This window comes from Corvus moneduloides, chromosome 7, assembly GCF_009650955.1.
Source record: "Corvus moneduloides isolate bCorMon1 chromosome 7, bCorMon1.pri, whole genome shotgun sequence".
NCBI classification, from domain to species: domain Eukaryota; kingdom Metazoa; phylum Chordata; class Aves; order Passeriformes; family Corvidae; genus Corvus; species Corvus moneduloides.
In genome coordinates, this window is record NC_045482.1 from 15,658,755 (window position 1) to 15,680,843 (window position 22,089).

The 22,089-nt window shown below is 38.2% G+C and overlaps 1 protein-coding gene across 3 annotated transcripts in view; it reads left to right on the forward strand.

Annotated features, from left to right (window-relative positions):
- Positions 1-11,487, forward strand: part of CWC22 (CWC22 spliceosome associated protein homolog) — a 30,838-nt gene extending 19,351 nt beyond the window's left edge. For all 3 annotated transcript variants that reach the window (XM_032114745.1, XM_032114747.1, XM_032114746.1), the window contains exons 15-20: positions 2,500-2,577; positions 3,709-3,861; positions 4,714-4,841; positions 5,809-5,910; positions 6,020-6,216; positions 8,822-11,487. In XM_032114745.1, the coding sequence (XP_031970636.1) occupies positions 2,500-2,577; positions 3,709-3,861; positions 4,714-4,841; positions 5,809-5,910; positions 6,020-6,216; positions 8,822-9,408 (1,245 nt within the window). In that variant the 3' untranslated portion in view covers positions 9,409-11,487. The remainder of the gene's footprint in view (positions 1-2,499; positions 2,578-3,708; positions 3,862-4,713; positions 4,842-5,808; positions 5,911-6,019; positions 6,217-8,821) is intronic.
- Positions 11,488-22,089: the final 10,602 nt, after the last annotated feature.

The following is a 22,089-nucleotide window of genomic DNA, read 5'->3' on the forward strand; positions in this document are numbered from 1 at the left end:
AATAAATTCAAGATCTTCACAAAAGATGATTCACCATCTGTGTGAGATGTCAGGTATTTTTGAAGTGTTTTAGTTCATGACTGGACAGCTATGTATACTTTCTTAACTAAGCTGGTTAGTTACTTGTTGAGCATTGTATGAAAACAGTTAACACAATATAGAAATTGCCTGTAAAATTGGGGAACAAATTCTTTGTGTTCTTCAGAGCAAGTGGTGGGCTAAATAACAGGCTCTTCATGCCGTAAACATCATTGGGAGTACAGAAATGAGTTAACTAACCTTTGAAGCTGTAAATTAAGCTAGAATTGCCATCTGAGCTTGTTGCATCTCTCAAAAAGTAATTAAATAATTGTAAAGTTTGTTAATTTTAAATCTGGAAGACAGTTACTCTAGACCTAACCTCAAATTGTTTAGATAACACCAGCAAGAATGTCTTTATGGGCAAACCTATTTTCATGCATGTGGTTATTTGAGATACCCTCCTAGAAATAATTGTAATATTTAATTAAAATGTTAAAATATTTAATTACTGTAAACCACAGGGGATACCAAGGCTATAATTGCATTTAAGATGAGGAAGAAAAGTAATTTGTTTTTCAAGTCTTCCTGACATTATTAACAGTGGCATCAGCACTTTACCCTTTTTATTGTTTAAAAACTGATTAACTGCAGCATTACTGTAAAATGGGATAATAAAAAAAGTTAATATGCATTTTAATACATCACATTAACACAGTGTGACAGTGTTAAAAGGAATGCCTTTAAACACATCTGTAAGTTTATTTGATACATTACTGCCTTGTTATTTGGAGAGGTGGTTTCTTTTCTTTTCCAGCACGGTTGGCTTTTTATTTGTTTTGAGTTTTTATGATGGGCAAAAATGTTTCTTGTGAATACATGCTTGGAAGAATGACACAAGTGGGAGAATATGAAATCCAGTATATGCTACAGTAATTTGGTGGAAGATACAAAGAGAACAAAACGCTTGAAATCATCCAGTAGTTTTTATAGGAACGTTACTATTAGTTTAAAGAGAAATTGAACTGATAATGAAACATACATGACTGACAGCCAGAAACCTATTTGGGAGTGTCATAAATTGGATTATGCTATGGAATTTATCTTATAAGAAAACAGTAATAAAAAAAGTGAATGGGCAAAAACTGCAGGGCTGTTTTAAGCATTGTGTATTTCATGGCTTTTAATTTATATAAAAATGTTTGTTCACTTGTCTTAATGTTGCAAAATGTGCCCTGATCCAATTCATAGCTGCATTACAATCTGTAACTCAGGTAGAAGGTCAGGGAAGTAAGTTTGGTTTTAAACCTGCATGGTCTCAGTGGCCGGGACCTCTGCTCTCAGCCAGTGAAGGGCTCTGGCCTGAGAGGTGAGGTACAAAGTGTTTCCCTCTGGTTGCTGGTTTGCTGTGTGTGAAAGCAGAGGAAGAGGCAGCCACCAGAGGTTGATCTCATAATAATCTTGGGGTTATGATGTTGGAAGACGAGGAAGGGAGACAGAGAGCCTGCATTCCAGAAAGACTGGACTAACTGTCCTGCATAGTTTGCATCATGGAACAGGAGAGCATCTTCCGTTAGTCAGTCCATGTTCACTAAGGAGACAGGGAAAAATGGAAGGCAGGCTGTCAATGTTAGAGGATACACAAACATTCTGGGAGACTAATCGAGTCAGGCTTCCTCAGTTCATTCCTAGCCAAGAAGGAGAGATGCTCTTCTGTAAAGGGTGATTCAGAATATGAGCCTAAACCAGCTGCTTTAGAAAAGCTCCTCTTGTTCTCTTGCTTATAGAGGAAGTCCAGGCATATTGGCTTCCCAAGTCTGAGTTTAGTCTTTGTGACCATCTCCTCCAGGGCTGAAGCCATTGCAGTGAAACTCAGCCTTCTGCTTGCTTATGGTAAGCAGGGCTCGTCAGTCAAATTATGGCTGAAGAGTTAAAGGTATTAGTATATACCAAAATTTTGGAAATAGCTGCTAAGAAATGCACATTGTGTTTCCAAATGGTTTGTCTGTAAGCCATTTTGACACTTGGAAGTTGTAAAGAATTTTCATTTTCTGTAAATGCAGGGATTGGTACTACTTCAAACAAACCAAAACAATCCCCAAAAAGAAATAAAAAAAACAACTGACAAACAAAAAACCATGAAAAAAGCCCTCAAAACCTTCACTTTGGATCTTGTAGCTCCTTTATTCGCTGTGGTAAAGTCAGTTTGTAAATGAATTCTGACTTCTTTTGGTTAGATGTACAGTGTGTTAACACATAAATCTTAGTTTAAGCAGAAGAGAAAATTTGAAGGGCAAAAGTTCATATTCATGTCCCAGAGAAATTGAGAAAACTACTGGTGTTGCCAATGAAGTTTGATGTAAATGCTCATTTCAAGGCTTGCATCCATGTAAGGCTTCCTTCAGTTACTTGGTATGTACTGATGGGATTTTTTGCTGCTACAGTGAATTTACCTAGAGAAATGTTCTTTTCTTAACCCAGAAAGAACTCTGCAATATGATACTTGACTGCTGTGCTCAGCAAAGAACATACGAAAAATTCTTTGGGTTACTGGCAGGGGTGAGTTCTGTTTTCAAATTTTACACTATGTGATAGAAAATTTCATTGTTTACTCTATTTTTTGTGTGTCAAACTTAAGTTTTAATGGATAAATAAAACTAATAGTCTTTTTATCATCCTGAAAATGCTTATGTTAGTTGATTGTTTTAGTGGATTGAATTAGCACTTTGATTGTAAAAAGCATAGTGAATGCATAATGAGAGAACTTGCTTTCCCTTTATATTGTTGCTTGTTTTGCCTCTCTTTTTTTCTCATTAAGGTAGAACAATAAATCAGTGATAAAGGAATGGTATTAAAAAGACATAATAGTATTATGAGTTACCAGAAAATAGCCTTTTTACAGTGCTGAAGATTAGTCTTGGAGACTCTTGTCGTTTACCACCTTGTTCAAAGCTGCTTAGTAGGTTTAATTTAGAGCACAAGATGAATACTTAATGTCCTGGGCTTGTGGGTGTTTCGTTTGCTTCTCAATTAACAGCTCACTCTCTGGTTCTGTGTAACTAACTGCTATTTTAGCTGCAATTGTTTCTTACTTAAGGTTTCCCTATCGATAATATTGACATGTCTGAAGAGTTAAGATGAAGTACTTGTCTTCTCAAGGGAGCAAATTGTGCTGAAAGGGAATGTTTCTTCTCATTTGTATTTTTCATCCATTATTTCAGGAAATCCTTTTGCTGACAGTTACAAAGCACTAGCCATATGAATCTGCATGTTCAGATGAATATAAATGTTGATTTCCATATTCTTTGGAATGTTTATGTTCAAAATGTCTTACCTCTGTGTTTCCTGCTGCCTCTCTAAATTGAAATAGTCGTTCAGTGATGTCCTGAAAAAATGGGGTTGTATCAGGTGAAAATACTGGATGTGTAGAAGTAAAGCAAAATGCTGGATAATTTGCTGTAGTTCAGAATTGATAATTACTACTTTGCAATGCAAATGAGTTTCTTGTCCTGACAAACTGCTCAAAGCTATAAAACATATCCATTTGAGTGTTTGCTCTTTCTCCAAGGGTTATTTAAAAAGGAAGTCTTGCAGTAAATATTGACACCATCGGGTCACTTAGTTGTAGGTTATTTGCATGTTTAGTGTTCTGTTCAAACTGGTTGTTTAAATTGTACTGTGTTGTCTCAGCGCTTCTGCATGTTAAAGAAAGAATATATGGAATCCTTTGAAGCCATTTTCAAGGAACAGTACGATACCATTCATCGTTTGGAAACGAACAAACTGCGAAACGTGGCCAAAATGTTTGCTCATCTCCTGTACACTGATTCAATTCCCTGGAGTGTAAGTTAAAACAAAAAGCCACTGTCCTCGATCTCTTGTTCAACAGTTAATCTCCAGTACTCTGCAACAACACATAATGCATTAATTCTAGTATTTATTCTACAATTTTTAATGACTTGTGGCAAACTGGATTATCTGAAGTAATTTCTCAGATACTGTTGAAGAATTCTGGTTTGCTCTATCTCCTCTTTCTCCCTGCTACGCATCATCATCCTCTCTCCCCATTTTTCAGTAGTTGATTTAAGCTATTATTTTATGGAGTTCAGCTGGAATTGGTTGATTAAAAGTACTTCTTTTAGAGAAGAGTTTTGGACTTCTAAATTTTGATAAATTAGAAGTTCTATTGAATTATAAGACAAAATACTGCAATTTTATTATTTAAATACCTAATAAATAAAAGCAATCTTGCATTCTGAGATATAACAATACAACACTAAGAATGAAGAAATAAATATCAAGGTAATTTCTCTTTTCATATTGTTTTGTTTTTGTTTTATAGCCTAGTCTAATTATCATTCTTCAAGCACACATAAGTCAGTCCAAATATTTTACCTCTTTGGTATTTAAGTCCCAAATCTCTTAATTTGCCAGAAGTTCACACACCTGATTTTGTCTTGTGGAGCTTTCCTAGATAAAAAAAATCCTTAAAAAATTGCTAGCATAAATATGATCAGCAGCTGCTCCCATGTGGTAGAAAAGAATTTTTGAGAAAGACCGTCTTGACTAGAATTTATGAACCTTGGGGAAAAGAATAAGTCTCTATTAGTTATTTCAGGAGGACCAAAGTTTTTAAGATAAAGAAAAGAATGTATGTTTAAACTTAAGGCTTTATGTTTTTCTGAATATCTTCAGGTCCTTGAATGTATAATACTGAGTGAAGAAACTACCACATCCTCCAGTAGAATTTTTGTCAAAATATTCTTTCAGGAACTCAGTGAATATATGGGACTTCCTAATTTAAATGCAAGATTAAAAGATGAGTAAGTTCAAATTTTATTTTCAAAACTGTAAATTTAATTAGATTCTTATCTGAAAACATACAGATAAGAACTCTGTGTTCAAGTTCAAGTAAGACTGCCCTTCTGTAGCTGCAGTACTTCAAGAATAAGTTCATGTATAGATTTAGTCATTGTAAAGAGTCACTTTTGAAGCTGAGTGCGTTGCTGTAATTTTGGGTTCAAGTACGTGCATGACTCTTTGCAAGATGTATCTGTTCCCCCTCCACCCCCCAGTGACACTCGGCTACACTGAGAATTTTCCAAGTGTGAGTTTATTTTAATATATTGTCAGCTATGTAGCCGCATAATAGGTGTTACTGGGGCTTGTCTTTCTGACAAAACTGTAGAAAAAGCACACAACTATTAGTAACAGTTTCTCTAGGACTGGTTACTAATCCTTAAATGTAGTATAAATAACGTTCTTTTAAATCTGGATGGGATTTAACGCATTGCATTCTGGCAACGTTACTCGCAGTTGCTTGAGCTTTTTCCTCTAAGTTGGGATTTCTTCTGTGTATGATAAAGAATCTGGTAGATGCTTTAGTTCCTGTAAACTTAAATATGAAACTATCCCTGAGGCCCTCTGTGATGGGATTTCATCATGGATCCCTACATCATTGAACTTGGTCAGCACCGGCTATCCATTGCTATCCCAGGCTACTGCAGTTTCACTAGTCACTTCAGGGCTTCACAAAGCTGGAGTTTCTGTTGTCATTATCTGTCAGTATGTATGCAGCTCTCCATGTTTTTATGCTTTCTTAAAAGAGCAAGTTTTTAAATAGCATTTGATTAGATGCATCACAGGTACGAACAATGAAAGTATTGAAAAATGCATGAAGAGAGAACTTTTGTTTTCCTGTGGAGATCCATACGGTTTCTTTTTCAGTTTCTTTGTCAGTGAGAGTGCTGAGCTGGCATGGTGTTTAATTTAGACGTTTGTTTCCATCAGGACACTGCAGCCTTATTTTGAGGGATTATTGCCTCGGGATAACCCAAGAAACACTCGCTTTGCCATCAATTTCTTCACTTCTATTGGCCTTGGAGGACTAACGTGAGGAACACTTTTCTGATTTGATATTTCCTCATCTTCCTTCTCCCTGTGAACAAAAAAATAAAACTGAAGAACAAATTTCTCTTTTTTTTTTTTTTTTGCTTATTAGGGATGAATTACGAGAACATCTTAAAAATGCACCAAAGTTGATTATGACACAGAAGCAAAATGTTGAGTCATCAGATTCCTCTTCCTCTTCAGACACAGACTCTTCCTCAGATTCTGATTCTGACAGCAGCAGTAGTAGCTCAGAGTCATCCAGCAGCAGTGACTCCTCATCTAGCAGTGACAGCAGCAGTGACTCAGGTATTTAAACACCAGCAGTACAATTATTTGCTTATCTTTTATTTATTCTTCTAGATATATTTATTACTGTTTCTGTAATACTTGTTTTGAGGAAAATCTGGCTATAGACAGTGGTAATTTCTCTGTTTTAAAAACTAATCAATTTTTTAATTTTTTTTTTTGCTCATGGAAATTTATTTTTGAATTTAGAAAAACTGAGTTCCATTTTTGGAAACTTAAATACCTGAGAAACATTGGTTTGAAGATTACTTTTTTTACACAGTTGCTATCTGTTGCACACTATTATGACTTCAGTTTTTTGGAGGATCGGGGGATTAGAGTCATTCCCAATTATTATCTCTGTGTTTACTGGTGAACCATAGAGACTCACGTCTACAACTCTCTTCTTGGCTTAGAGTGAGCTTGATACTCCTTGTGTCTTTCCCTGGAAATACGTTGTTCTTCATGAGTCAGAAATCAGTTCTTCAGTCCTAGCAATGTGTTTAAATATTGTTCTCCATCTGAGTTCCTATTTCTAATTTCTCTGCTTCAGGAAGGGTTTGTGTGGTGATACAGTGAAGGTTCTGGTCTGTAGAAAAATTTCCAAGGAAGAATTAGCTTTTGCTGATGACTTATTTTGTATTTTTATGCATTATAATTAGTGTTTAATATCTTATACTGTTGTGCTGATGTAGAACCTTCTATTTGACATGAACTGTCATAAACATTGCTTAGTCTTTAAAGTAATTGCTATTATGAGTTAGTGTGTGCAGTCTGCCCCAATATATATATAGCAGGAGCAGATGATAGCACAGCATGACTTCCTGTAGTATGGAAGTTTGCTGATTCAAAGTTTATTTGATTTATTATATGTCTCTGAAATGAAAAGTATTAATAAAATAAAAGCAGTGTGAACTGCTCCTGCTTTGGAAATGCAGTTCTGGTCTCCAGCACAATCTCGTGGCAAGGTGGGAGCTGTGTGTCATGGCTAACAGCATTAGTGACAACAGCATGAGAGAGGGCACAGGCAAACAGGGTCAGAGGAGGCACTGGGTCCAGTGCAGAGCCAGATGGTCCTGCAGGGACAGCTGCAGATCTGCTGAGCTGCTTGATAGGAACCAGAGGGGTCAGTCCTTAGTGACAAACCAAGTGTGCAGGCTGCAAGTAGAAACACAGGGTTTTTTCAAAGTTTAGGACCTTCTCTTTTACTGCTTGCCTTTTCTGCATTGAGGAACACATTCATTAAAATTTGCATCTTGATACCTTTGCAGCCTGGTTTCACTTTTCAGTTTCTTGTGTACCTTACTACAGCAGTCAAAACACTAGTTGGAGATAACAGTATTCTTTAATAGTAAACTTAATTGAGGTTCCATTACTGGTTATAACTCCAAAGTCATCCCGTGTTTGCAGTTTGTTGAATCTATAAAATAACTTGGAAGAGCTGAAAGGTTTTTCAGAGGAACGTGCTGCAGTATTTCACTGTTTTAATGGTGCAGTGTATAAAAGAAAAACAGAAAAGCTGCTGATTAGAAATTGAACTAAGTTAGGGATTACTGTTGTACTGCCTGTTAATGCTTGGAACTTCCTTCATCAGCTTGCTCAGCTCAGCACTGCCCTGGAGAGGAAGTTCTAACCGAAACAGGTCCAGCAGGGGATAAAATTTAGCTGCCATCAAAGCAGCTGGTTCTTTTCTGTTTGCTTTCTCAAGTCTTTTCCTGCATACTGGTGAATGTAAAATAGTATGGAAAACACTGCTTAAAAAACTTAATGGATTAAAATGTGTCTGAATTGATCCATCACTGCATTTTAACAAAATGTCAGCAAGCCTTAGTTCAGACACGAGACTAGACAATTCATATAATGCATGTACTGATAAATCAGTTTATGGCTGTGATATTTTCAAAGGTGATGAGAAGCAGCTGATGTGATTCTATAGTTCATACAATAAGGTGAATTAATGGTTATTGTAAATTGCTGTTAGTGCCAAATACTGTCAAGTGGGATCTAAAGGTCTCTGATAAAGGGCAAACAAGAAGGGTAAGGCCTGTTCCACTGAGACGAGACTACTGTGTATTTAGAAATACAGAAGTTAGTTTTAATCTTGTTGACAAAGCTGTCACTATTTCTCCTGAAAAATGAGCCTGAAGGCCGTTGTTACATTGCTGCAATACCATGATGTCAAGCTATTTCATCCTACCTTTCTTTCTTCATGGGATAGTATTGGAGATTTTTCCTCACCTGTTGTTTTTCATCTCCATTGACTGGTAAGCTTTTCCAGGAAAAGTAAATGATTTTGAGACTAGATAGTCTGGGAAAGGTCATCTTCCTGAAAAAAAGATTATTTGTGAGCGTGCTTTGATGCAAGACTTTTATAGCCTATGCGTGGTCCTTGGGCACAACTCAGCAGGAGGGTGACAACAGGTAGAGGTTTTCAAAAGACAGGCATCACTTGCAGATAGCAGAAGAATAAAAATCAGGAGTTCATTATCTTGGAACCTTTGTCCAGATATAGGTACACAAACATTTTCTGACAAAAAACGCTCTCTAGAACTCTTTCTGTAGTTTAATAAGTTTAACATACTGAATTAAAATGCAACCTTAGTTCCATAATGTGTTATAATTTCAGATGTTTCTAAAGCCAAAAGAAGGAGAACACAAAAGAAAAATAAAGAATCTGATAAAGTTTCCAGGAAAAAACAAGAAAGGAGAAGGAAATCGCTTGAGAAGAAAATGGGAAGGAGACATCAAGAGGAAAGAAGTGATACTGAGAGCAAACCAGAAAGAAATCACCGACATTTAAGAGAATCACACAGGAGAGGTGACGTATCAAAATACCATCACAGAGATGAGTCCAACGGCAGAGATGGTTACCACAGTGGGAAGGATAGGAACCGTGAAAGAAGTAAGGATCCAGAAAATAAACACAGTAATTCGAAACTGAAGAAAGCAGAAAGAAGAGCTTCTGTGTCCGATGATGAAAATTACAGACACTGGAGCAAAGACGATGGACATCGTAGTAGGAAAAGAGAGAGATCGAAATCCCGGGAGAGGGACCGTGGCCATTGCAGTCCGAGGGAGGAGGAGCAGGCAGAGCGCTCCCGCAACGGTTCGGAGAAGCACCGGGACAGGCCCAGCCGCTACCCCGAGCAGCACAGGGAGTCCCGGAGGAACGACGACAGGCGCAGGGAGAGTTCCCCGCACAGGCGGAAATAGAGCCCAGCCGCCGTGTGCAATCAAGGTGCATTTCCGAGCTGTTCAAACTGTTTTTTAAAATCTATTACTGAAGTTTCTTTAAAAAAAAGATTTTGTACAAAGTGATAAGCTTGCATTTGTAAATTTTACCAGACTTTTTCAAATTTTCAGTACCACTTTTTTATAACTGTATCATTGAGTCTTTCTGTTATGTTCTTTGTTTGGAAAGACAAAGCTCTTTATTTTGTGAATAAAACAGTAAGATACCAGCAAAATGGGTGTTTTGTCACTTGGTTTCAAGTACTTGTCATTGTAATTTTGCAATCTAAAAAACGTTGGTTATTAACTTTGCTTGTTAATTGAAAGCCAGATGCTGAGTCTGGGGTGATAATGTACAAATTTCAGATTACAGTGTGAATGTTACATGAGAAAACTATACAATTTTCAGATAAGCATTCTATAGCTGCACGTTCTTTCAACCATGCAAACATGAAAGCTGTTTGACCAAAATCTTCAGGAAATAGTCAGTTGTTTTTTTTTTTTCTTCAGGAGTTAAAAATTGAAAACACAATGTTGCTGTTTTAAATGTCACATATGAAAGTGTGTCAGCTTGTTCTGCTACTTTTCACAATGTTTTTTAATATTGTGACATCCTGAGCTAGTTACACTTGTGATCTTTTTGGAAAAAAGGTTGGTTTGAGTTTTTATTTTTTCAGTTGTGACTTTGATTTCCGAGTCATAATCTTCAACTCTATCCCTACAACAGAAACATTTAAGGAACATCTTTTCCAGTGTATAAAAAACTAGAAAGCAAAACAGGAGATGTTTCAAATCTTTTTAGGTGTTTTGAAGTGCTCAACTTTATTGAAGCAGAGTTCAAAAAACCACCCTTCAGTTGCTGCAGCAGTTTACAATATAAAATTGTTCAATCTGGAGTCATGGGGAACAACTCAATCTTGATTTAATGAGAAATGAATCAAAATCATTGGTTAAGATTAGTTCTCAATGGTAAGTTACAGAAAAATTTGCCAAGTCTTCAGGGTTGAAATAGCAAATAGTGTGGGGACATGGTCAGTAGGAAAGAGGTGATTACACAGGTGATGCAGTTACTGATGCTGTTACAGCATTTCTTTTTCATTTGTGAAATGAACACAATTGCTGGACAAAAGAGAACTTCCACATTTCATGTGTAAATCCTATTTCTTGTATAAAGCATAGGAAATACAGTTGAGCTGTTTCATAACAGAAAGTAGAACCATTCCTAAGGAAGTAGATCAGTTTTGCCTAAATCTTGTCTCAGCATTTTTCTAAGAAAAATGTCTATTTTATTTCTTTTCCTGTATTTGACAGAATTTATTTCTGCAACCTTTCATGTAATAAAATGTTTTCAGTCAAAAACATTTTCATAGAAAATAAATTCATATTTCAGAAAAAAGATTTCTATCTTGTTAAGGCACACAGCTAAAAATACTTTGGTGGCATCATGTGGTATATGTTTAAACTGTTGGATTTTTGCCCAACACACGTCTCATTTTCAAAATGATGTGTGCATTTTGGCAGTGTGTTAAATCCACAAAAACTTAATTTGAAAGAATGTATTCTAAAAAGAATTCTGCTAATTCTTATGCTTTGGTATTCTTGAATTTTCTTTGATAGCTCTCTATGCACATTATTGAAAATAATCTATACTTCATAATGGTTTAATTGTACAAGCTTATTTAATTTATCTAGAGTAATACTTCCCTTAATATGTTATGGGTTTAGTAGCATATATTTATTAACTCATAACGTTTGAGATTTTCTGGTCAAGTTAGAAAGTCTGATAATGGCATCTTTAATAAATGGAAATACATTAAAACAGTACATGTGAAAACATATAACATGTATTCTACAGCATCCTGTGCCAGCAGTCTTACTATAGAGTACCTGTAAAAGCATGTTTCTTTTATAGTCTCTGCCTGATCACTTTAATTTCCTACTTAGTGATGTGTTTCCTTGCCATCTTGTGTGTGATTTTATAGACCTAAACCTGTATATTTGCCATTTCTTTTCTAGAAGTTAAAATTCACCTGCAAGCTCACCTTATGCAGGTCTGCTCTCTAGGCTTGTCCTCCTGCTCTTTATTTATTTTACTGTATTTTTTACAAGGGAAAGAAGTCAAAATAATCTGTAGTATTCAAAATGAGGGTATTGCAGGAGATGCACAGTGCCATAAGAGTTTTGGGGGTGGTCAGTTCTCGATTGCTGTAGAGCTGAGTGACACTGGGTGATCTGGGCTTGCTTTCCTCTGCAGTAACAGCTGATTGTAGACCCTGCACAGTGAAGGAGTGACTCGTGCATCTTGTCTGTAATTAATACTGGAGCTCTAGGTTGTGATTTGAACAGCAATTTTGACTGAAAGACTTCAAGAAGTGGAGGTCCTGTGATTTTCTTCATTTTGTTCAGTTGTTAATCCTTGATAATTAAAACCAAGGTTGAAACACCTTGGCCTTGGTTTGGGGGCTGACTGATAAAGGAATCTTCCAGACTCAGCTGCGAACCAGAGATTTGTGGGAAGGAATTTGTGATGACCTGCTCTCATATTGCATGCTTAAAATTTAACTTTTGAATGTGGTTGTAATATCCACGTCCATAGATACAGGCAAGAGAGGCTGCATCCCTTCTGCTAGGAGTGCCTGGCTGAGTTCCTGAATTTCCTCACAGTGGTGGTGTGAGGTGTTAGGGAGATGAGCTGCTGACGCACCCAGTAAATTCATGTTGGTGTAGAAATAAATCTTGACTGAAGCATTTGTGGTATTGGTAAGAACTGTGATTCTGCTCTGTAACTATTTGGAGCAAGGTCTTCAAGCATGGCTGTTCATGTACTCAAGTCTAAAATGTGTTTCTTGGGGGGGAAAAAAAGATTACCACTGTTTGGGCCACATTGTTACATAAATCATCAAAATACAACAGTATGAAAGCAGATAAATTCTGAGACAAAAACTTTCTGTTTACATTAAAATTGTCTTTAACAGATGATGCTTTCTAAAACAGTTTTAGTTGCTGTTTAAGCAACATTTCAGTCTTCAGATTGTAGAGAGATAGGTCAGTTCTGCATAGGAATGGGAGCCTGACTACAAAAATGTTTTTCTGCTTGTGTTACGTTAAACGACTTTTATAGTCCGATCACGTCCATACTGAAAATCAAATTCAGTTTTGAATATTACTGGTAGTACTAACTAGATGTCGATGGTACATTATTTTAACCTAGGAGCATGGTGTCCTCTAATTTACTTGAGGCTCCAGTAACATAACTCTTCTTAACTTTTGAAAGAAAAATAAATGGTGAAATTGAAATGCAGACTATAAGGGGGTATTTTTATTAAAACTACACAAAAAATGAATTGTAGGTTAAAAGAGGCAGGAGCAAAATACAACCTTTATAAACTGGGAAAACTGTAGGTCAGTTCAGATATTTTTTGCTTTTTTTTAGGTTTTCCTGAAGTCTGTAATTTGGCTGAGACTAGTTAGGGATTTTCTTTTCTTGTCTACCCATGAATGTCATCAAGCATTTTCTTTTAACTTCAAAAAAAAGGAGAGAGGGTGCAGCTTCAAACCTTAGTATTGTTGGAGAAAATGGTTTGTTAGCCCATCAAACAGACAAGGCCATTAAGAAAGTTAACTGCCACGTTTTGACTGTTAAAGCTGTGTCCATTTTGAGTATTTTTTCCCATTATTTTGTGAAATAAAGGGGGCACCAAAATCTTTCCTGAGGGAGAAAATAAGGTGCAACATTCCTTAAGATGGTGAGGGAAAGAGCAAGGATGTGTAAGAGGATGCAAAGCTCCGTGAGATAATTTGTTTCCAGTGTCAGAGTGCCTGTGACAGGTAAGGAGTGAGGTCAGAGCTGTTCTTGCAGGGGCTGGTGGCACGAGTGTGTGGCTGCAGTGCTAATTGTTTTCACTTGGTGACTGGTATTGCTCCTTAATTACTTAACCAAAACCTTAAACAAATCGTTCTTAACCAAATCATTCTCCCTTGAAAATTGGCAGTCCCTTTGCTTTTTTTCAATGGCTTACCTATTGCTTTTGGAGGCACTTTGTGCCTCAGCCACAGCTGTGAAATCTCTTGTGAAATTTCACATTCTGGGTTTTTTGTAGCATAAAAAGCTGTGTAAGAATTCCTTTGTTACTACCTTACCTAGAATTTGGTATAACTTGAAGATTCCTTGTTTTTCCAAGACCCCATGAATAAGCTCACTCCATCCCATAAAGACTAGAAATTTTCAGCACCTTGTTTTGCTCTGGAGTAATACTTAAGCTAATTGGAGAAATATTCATTGATTTAAAAGGGAGAGGAGTAAGATATTTGATGTAGTCATGGATGCTGCTACTGTGTTGTCTGTATTTGTTTTGCTCAGTACTCTTACTCTCATTAGGCTTTTCTTCATTTTCTCCTGCTGTACTTAAGAGTTTTTTCATTTTTTCCCTGGCCCGTTTGAACTTCATTCTTCATCACATGCAGTGTTAGCCATTTAGAAAAGTATAAGGCCACAAATACATCAAAAATTTACTATATAGCACTTGCACAATATATCAAAAAAAAAATCTTTAAAGGATAACTTGGCTGAAGGAACAGTGTGTTTTCGCACCTACAGTAAAGAACAAGCGTGCAGCACACTGCTTGCCTTCTTGCTGCAGAATAATGAATTACAGGACAATTGCAAATTTCATAAGGTTAATCAGTCTTGCATTTGTTACCATTTCTTTCCGATTGCCTTCTTTTTGCACTGCCTTTGTTAGGAAGAAGTATCAGTAGAGTTTTACAGGTTTCTGAATTTAGAGGTCTTGTGTCTGCCAATGTGCCCTCAGAGGAGCCACAGTGGTATTAAGTTACTGCAGAAAAAGTAGAGGGGTCAACATGCAGCAGAGAATTGTATCCCATAGTCCTCTGTGTGCCTGTAGGGAATGCCAAGAGTTGGTATTTCAGCCTTTTGGCCATAAGGGCTCATGCAGATGTTCGTGGAGAGAGGTGTGCACTGCTCAGCCGGTTTATCCATCACTTCCACCTGGGCAGGGCTGTTACAAGAGAGATGCATCTTACTGTGCCCTGCCTTTCCCCCAGCTCTGCATGAGTGCAGAGCTGGGTGTGTTACGCTGCTGTGCATTTTGGTGATTGTTGCTCTACTAATGTTTCAAACAAGATAAGCAGGAGGTCTTGTCAGCTGTTGCTGCACACTGAGGGTTCACAATGGCTGCTGGAGCCCCGTGTCTCATCTGCCATGGCTGCTTTAGGGGGTGTAAGCAAAGAGAACCCTCAGCATAGAAAAAAGTGAAAGAGCCTCTCTTGGCTAAAGAGGGAGCCCAGAGGGAATAACTTCATTACACCAAAGCTAGCTTTTGCAAATACTTTCCTCCTTTCCTCCTTCATCTTCTTCCTGGTTTTCAGTTATAAGTGAATGTCTTTGTGGGAAATTGTGAGGTGTCCCAGTTTTTCATTTGATAGATTAGAGACACAATGAGAAGTGCTCAAATAGTCAACTTGGAAGTTCCTCTGGAAAAAATAGTGTAGTCCAGCAGTGTTGATGGAAGAAAGATTCCACTGACAGGTGGCTGACAACAATCTATTTTGCTCTTTCAGTCCTAGTGAGAATGCCCTCCTCCCTCTCACACCAGCACCCCTGAGTGCTCAGAGCTTTAAACACACTTCTTCACAGAATTGCATGCCAACACATCTCTTTTAAACTGTCCTCCCCATCTCCCAAGTGCCCCTCCTAAAAGAAAAGATGGTCATGTCTTTCTGTTCCCTGTTAAAAATGGCATTTCATGCCCCTGTTCTGGTGTCTGTATATACACCTTGAGAAGCAGGCCTAAGTAACTGATAGGGTTCAGGTGGCCTTCTCGTGGTCCTGTCTTAACCTGTGTTCACAGACTTCAGTTTCAGGGGATGTTTATGGTGGACAGAAAGCTGTGTTAATTTGTGGGTTCAAATAGGCAATTGAAAAGTTGGTGTATTAGATCGTATTATGCTGGGGGTGCAGACAGCCTTTGTGGCCTCCCATGAGGAAGGAAGACTTAAGTGATGACTACCTGGAATGGAATGCTCACTTTTAATGAATATGCTTCCTTTGTTCAAGCCGTGAGGTTGGATGTCTGTTCGTAGGCTCTGTCTCTTTGATTAGATTCACAAGGTCCCTTCTTCTGCTGTACACTTCATTATGAGTCACCAGAAATGGAACACAAAAGTGCTTAAGAAAAAATTGGAGCCAAGTGACTTACTTGATCAGTGATTGAAATGAGAAACTGAAAATACACACTTGGAAAGAAAAAATCCCTTTGCAACTGTGTTCCTTCCTGTCCTCTCTTCTCTGTACAGAAAAAAACCCCGTTATGCTTCTTTGTAGAAGAGAGATGGTGCATCAGGCTGTTTTGATCACTGTACTTGTTTGAACTGTGAATTCTTTGAGTTGTCATCCACAAGTGCTTTGCAGCCCATCATTTTCTGCAGATTGTGTGCATTTTGTGATTGTGGCTGTGAGGAGAAAACTGTGAGGATGGGCTCCTTGCTACGGCCATGCCAGGGAAGGACATGCCCTTCGTGGAAGGAACCTCAGGCTAAGTTAATGCATGCAGAGTTGGTTTGTTTGTTTTATTTTGCAAAGAAATTCTTTCCTCCCACTTCATTTTTAGCTATTTACAGGGGTGCCGATGTGCTGGAGAAATGTATTTCAGTTTTCCACATGTGTATAAGCACACACACTTGCATGCAGTCTTCTATTTTCATTCTCTTGTTATGCAAGGGTTTAAAATTAGTTGTATTTGTGAATTAATATAGTTCATTGGAATACATTTCAGCTATTTTTACTCTGTAATGAGCTTTATCACCATGCTATCTGAATAGCTCACAAACACTATTTTTCCTCTATACCCTGTTAACAGTATAAAATTTTCATCGTCTTGATGATGTGAAATGTGGCTGGGAGAAAAAACGGTGTGTGGTAAATTAACTAAGGTTCTCGGCTGATACATGGTGTAATATAATGCCACCAAAGAGGAAAAATGTCTGGGTTTTGATGGTACCTTGTGACAGGCACTTCAAAAGGTGGGATTACAGAAAACAGCATTGCTGGTGTGTATTTTGGTGTCACATTCTGAGGTTTTCTACACACAATTCTACTTTCCTTTGCAGGAGTAAGTGAAGCAGAAGCTTCACTAGAACACTGCATGCCAAGATGAGGCTCTGCCTCGGGATGCCAGGAAGATGGGTGGAGCATCCTGTGATCTGTGTGCCTCTGATTACCACTGTGGTAAAGAGCAAGGCTGGATTTAGTGCATAGGATTTCTACCCAAGGCTCGAGGTCTGCCTCATTTTGGTTGCATATATAATCAAAAACTTTCTTTGTTTCACAGTATTTATAGGAAGGCTTTATTTCCTTAATTGCAGTTTCACTGTAGTTTATAAAGAAGCATGAAGACTCATTGTTTTTATGATCTGTACATCAAGCATTAGTCAAGGGAGAGTGAGCTTCAAGGTTAAGTTGCATGGCAGTTGTCATCAGTCTGTGAAATTCTCGTTTTGAATGACAGCTCTAATTTGCACTTTAACCCTGCTGTTGGCTTTAACTTAGTCTTATTCCTTGTTCCTAGTAAGTCCAGCCTCTTCTTTCTCATGGAAGACCATTATAATATCTTTTTATAATACTAATTTAAAGGGGGAGGAGGGCCCCTCTTACTTTCTTAAGAAGCTTTTGGCCTGTTCTGAATTACATGTGAAATATTTAGTTCCTTATCAATCAGTGTTTCAGAAGAAGATTCCACAAATCTTGTAGACTATTCTTGTGGAATTGTCAAAAAGAAAAAAGGCTGTAATATGTTTTAAATGTATTGTTTTCATTTTCATTGAATGTTTCTCCTGTTAAAAGATAGAAGTGCTCATTTTCTCTTCCATATAATATTCATTATTGCCCGTGTTCAGGGCTAAGTGCTTTTCTATTCATCTCTTCTGCAAACACTTCTTTAGAATTTCACTTCAGAAGAAAAGCCTTCACAGCCTATAATCATATTTATTGCCTCTCCTTTCTCTCTCACACTGTTCCCTGTGATTTTAAGCCGTTCTCTGGGGCCATCAAAGACAGCATCCCTCTTGATGGGACCATACCACTAATTTTCAAAATGTCATTGTATTTTCTGTTTTGTTTTGTGTTTGTTGCATTGTTTTTTGCTTTTCCTTATGCTTTGGAACAGTCTGTATGTTTGCTTCTTGACAGCCACTGAGCTGTCTACAGTGATGCTCTGGTCTTTCTTCCACAACTAGTATACCAAACATGCATGAATAATTCACAAGATTTCTTCTAATGCCCATTACTGTTCTTGTCAACAAAGACTTTCAGCTGTCAATGTTTTGTACTTTCAATTAATTCCAGTTCTTCAGTTTTCTGTTCACTTTTGTTTCAAGTAAGCCGAGTGACAGCTGGCTGCACTACACAGTGCTGGAACATGGGTTTGGGACTGTTTCACTGTTAACCTTTTGCCACACAGAATATTGACCACGTCTGTGTAAGCTGTCTAGCACCATGTCTCAAATAACTGATCTCTTACCTCGCAACTGGCTGCTTTTTTAATAGCCTCTTGTGCAGGACTTATTAGAAGCTTTTTGAAAGTCCAGACAAATCAGATTATTCCAAGTAGGTTCCTATAATTTTAATTGCCTTTAAGTTAATACTTTTACTTTTTACTGAATATCTATCACATATCTAAAAATTAGGTTAATCATTTCCCTAAAGACCTTTGATATACAACTGACTATTTGAATTAAAGGATTAAATTTCTGAAGAAAAGATGAAAATCTTTCCAAGAGGATAATTCAATGACTTTAGTTCAAATACATTTTAAAAATGTACTTAAAGGGAGAGGAAATGAGTAAGATAAAGAGACTGGGTGTGAAAAATGTTGTGAGTCCAGGTGGTTGAGCAGCTTCATTTGAAATTACTTGAGGAACAGCCTGAGTTTAATTTGTTTCATGCCAAGGACCAAAAAAACCCAGTGAAATAAAATATTTTACTCATTGAAAACTATCTTAATCTCTTGAACTGCTTAGTTCAATCACAAGTAGACATTATAGACCTGCTGTGTCCCCGACTTGCTACAGCAGGTGACAAAAGCAGGAGGAAGTGTGAAGACGGCATCACTCCCTGTGGATTTATTAATCCATTTGTTAGGCTGGACGCCAAGATGCAGTGCCTGGCACACAGCACAGGGAGAATGTCACATGCACAAAGGCTTGAGGGCAAGGCAGAGGACAGCCCGCCACGTCTCCTTTGCCTGCTCTCTGCCTTCTGTCACAAGCGCTTGAGCGGCCCCTCCCATGCCCTCCGGCCCGATGGAAGCAGTGGCAGGACCAGGGGCCCGGCCTGCAGCCGAGGGAAGCTGCTGAGAAGAAGGGCGATGCCCCAGAAAGAGCCTGATGCTGGAGCTGAGCGTCCTCCTCAGCTCCCACCTGGTGCAACCCTGAGGAGAGCATGCCGGGATCCCGGGAGGCTGACACAAGCTCAATAGAGGCACAGGAAACAATTTCCTGGGCTACAGACCTCCTTATTGGAGACAGCACTGCATAGAACATGCTCTCTTTGGGTTACACACACATTTTTCGAGCACACACTCTCTGCCAGAGGAGCTTAGAGCTGGACAGCCAGGGTTGGCTTCGTCTTCCCAATCGGTTCTGCAGAGCCCTCGCTCCCTTCTCCACACAGAATTGAAAGCAGCGAGTGACAAAGCTGCAGAAAGGTCTTGTGAAAACTGGGGTTTTTCTTGCCCATTTAGAGTCCCTCATTCTACTGCAAAGAAAGAATGAATGCAGGTTCTTAGGGGGTGCCCATCTCCCCATTACAGTTGCTCTCTTGAAGGCTTTAAGCTCCAAAGGGAATTGGTGGAGGTTGTACGGTTTTGCAGGATGATGACTGGCAGAGGAGACTGCCTTGTCATACATCATTTCCTTTGTGGAGACACAACAACCTGTCTGCCATGCAGTTGCCAGATTCCCACATATTTTCAAAAGAGGTGATTTCCTGTGTGTCTACTGGAAAAAAAATATGAAAATTTGTCCCTAATGAGCTAAAAACTGTGAGAGATAGGGACTTTGTGTAGGTGTAGATCTGAGCAGTGCATCACTTAGTCTTCCTCTCATTCTGATCCCAGAATTAATTCATGTGTTTCTGTGGTTCTTTCCAGCAGGGGTTTCTTGTTCTAAAAAAGTGAGACTACCCATTGTCTTGATTCTTTCCTATTTGCCCATGCTGTGCAAATGTGAAAAAAATTCTAAAATCCTACTGTTTTAATATACCTGCATAGTTTAGTATAAGGAAGGTTGTTTTTCATTTCTGCTGAATGCTGCTGTAGCCATGACTGCTGATGTCCTGGTCAACTTAGTCTTTCATTTCACCTTTACAATGAAGTTGGAGGGAAGAGGGAAAGATTGAATGCACACGAATCATTTGGTAAAAGATCCTGTAGGTTAATAGCTCATTACCTTAAGTCATTCAAATTCCATCCAATCCATTTCTCAACATAATTACAGAGCAGACCAACTTTGATAAAACCTCCCTAATATATAAAATGCATTTGTTGTTGTGTAGATAAATGTGCATCTGCACACTGAAGCATTTTCTCACACTGAAGCATTTTCTTATCTGTGTGGAGTGCAGTGTATTCATTAGTGTTCCCCTTGGAGCTTCCATCAAATGGACACGGTAGGAGCTCAGGGGGAATTTCCTTCCCCCTCCTGGCACAGGCAGTAAAATCTGCACATCCCCCAAAACCTGTACTAGACCTTGAACAGCCCCCAGAGATCCCTCTGCCGTACTGTTGTCTGTGGGACTGCTGCTGTGTTTCCTTACAGCCTGTCAGTGTCTCTCCCATGAGACAAAGGGGTTCTACAGCCAACAGAGGCTTCATGAAGTAGAGACCTCCCGCTGTATTTGTCACTAGTGCTGAGGAAGCACAGAGCCTGGCACTGTTAGAAAGCAGCGCCTCAGGCCTGCTTGCCCTGCAGAGATCCTGCCCACAAGGGTGGCTCAGCCCCATCTCCCACAGCCATGGGACAGGTTTCACAGAGCCCACCTTCCCTCTGCTCCCAAGAAGCTGCTGCTCTCTGAGGAGCTTGGTGTGGTAACAAACCCACCGGTATAAGACTAGGTGCAGATTGTTTTTGCAACTGTAGCCTAAGCAATTCTCTTCTGAGACCTGAGAGCTTCCTGTTCTGCTCTTTCTTTTGACAGTGCTGAAGCTACTCTTTTTCTGTACATGCTAAACCTCCTCAGAGGGAGAAGGCAGATCTTATGGCAGTGCAGTTTTTACATTGCACATGAGGTTTGATTTGCTTCTCTGTGGTTACACCAGATGCAATTTTGTTTGCAGGATACTATTTTAGTGGCTGTTCTTTTTCTGGGACTGTGTAATCATATGGAGGCAGCTTTTGATCTGTTTAGTGTATAATTAAGCTCTATCTATTGCTGTCTTTTTTTTGACAGAATGGCGAGTAAATGAATGAATGAAAATGTGCTGGGGAAAAAACCAACTTTTTTCAGTTGAGTTATAAACCCTAAGAAAATAAAATGTAGAAATAAAGTTTTGATATAATTTCTATTATTCTTCTCCTAAAATCTTAATGTACGGTATCCATCCATACAATCTAAGGAAAGAATAAATATTTTAAAATTGTTGTGGGTTTTAATGGCAAATATGGTAATTCTAGGGCTGTAATTTTGTAAGGCTGTGGAGTTGTATGTTTAATAAGCAGCTATTTAATTATACATTGTGCTGGGTCTTTTAAATACATAAAATATATATCACAGAGCTGCATATTAAAATTAATCTTTAAAATGAGTAAGCAGTTAAGTTGAGGAACTTAAGTTTCCCAAAGTTACTTTACCTGCCAATTCAGTAATCACAATATTACTCTTTAACCAGTAGAACAACTCAGTCTCAACACTATGCATGAAATCCATGTGTATTTTAAAAATGGTATATCCACATAATATATCCATCAGTCCTACTAGTTAAGCAGAAGTAACTTCCTGCAGCTCAAATGAATATATGTATGCAGGCATAAAACGCCACTGAAAGTAAGAAATCAGAATAATCTAAATCTTGTGTACTGTTTGTTTCTCTTCCTGTGCTGTTCCTATGGCACAAGCCTGCTCTAGGAGGTGTCCAATTACTGTGCCTGTAGACTGATTGATATGACTCATCCAGTGTGTCAAGAGGCATCCACCCTATTGATGCAATTTCTCACATCTCTGCTGAAATTAAGCAAGCACAGCTGCAGCTTGTCCTTTAAATATTCTTAACCTGGTTTCCATTCAGATTTTGTATGGATGTAACTATTTAAGTTGGTTCACATTTTGTTCCATATTTTTTCTGAGTTATCTTTTGACAGAAATAGGGGGAAAAAGTTTTAGTATGGAAAAGGAAATGTTTCCATATGAGAGGGAGAGGGAAGTTTTTATATGCTGTCTCTCTGCTGGTGGAGGGAAAAAATCAAACCAATAAACCTGTAGTCAAATACTTATAAATTTGCAGAACTGATAGTATGGCCCACACTGCCCAATAACACAGGTATAGTTGTACAAGCTTTTTCTGCAGAGCTGACATGTATACATTTATCCTTTTAAGTAAATGCTCTTGTGCTGCCTTCCTACACTGAAATATGCTGCAATACCAGCATAAA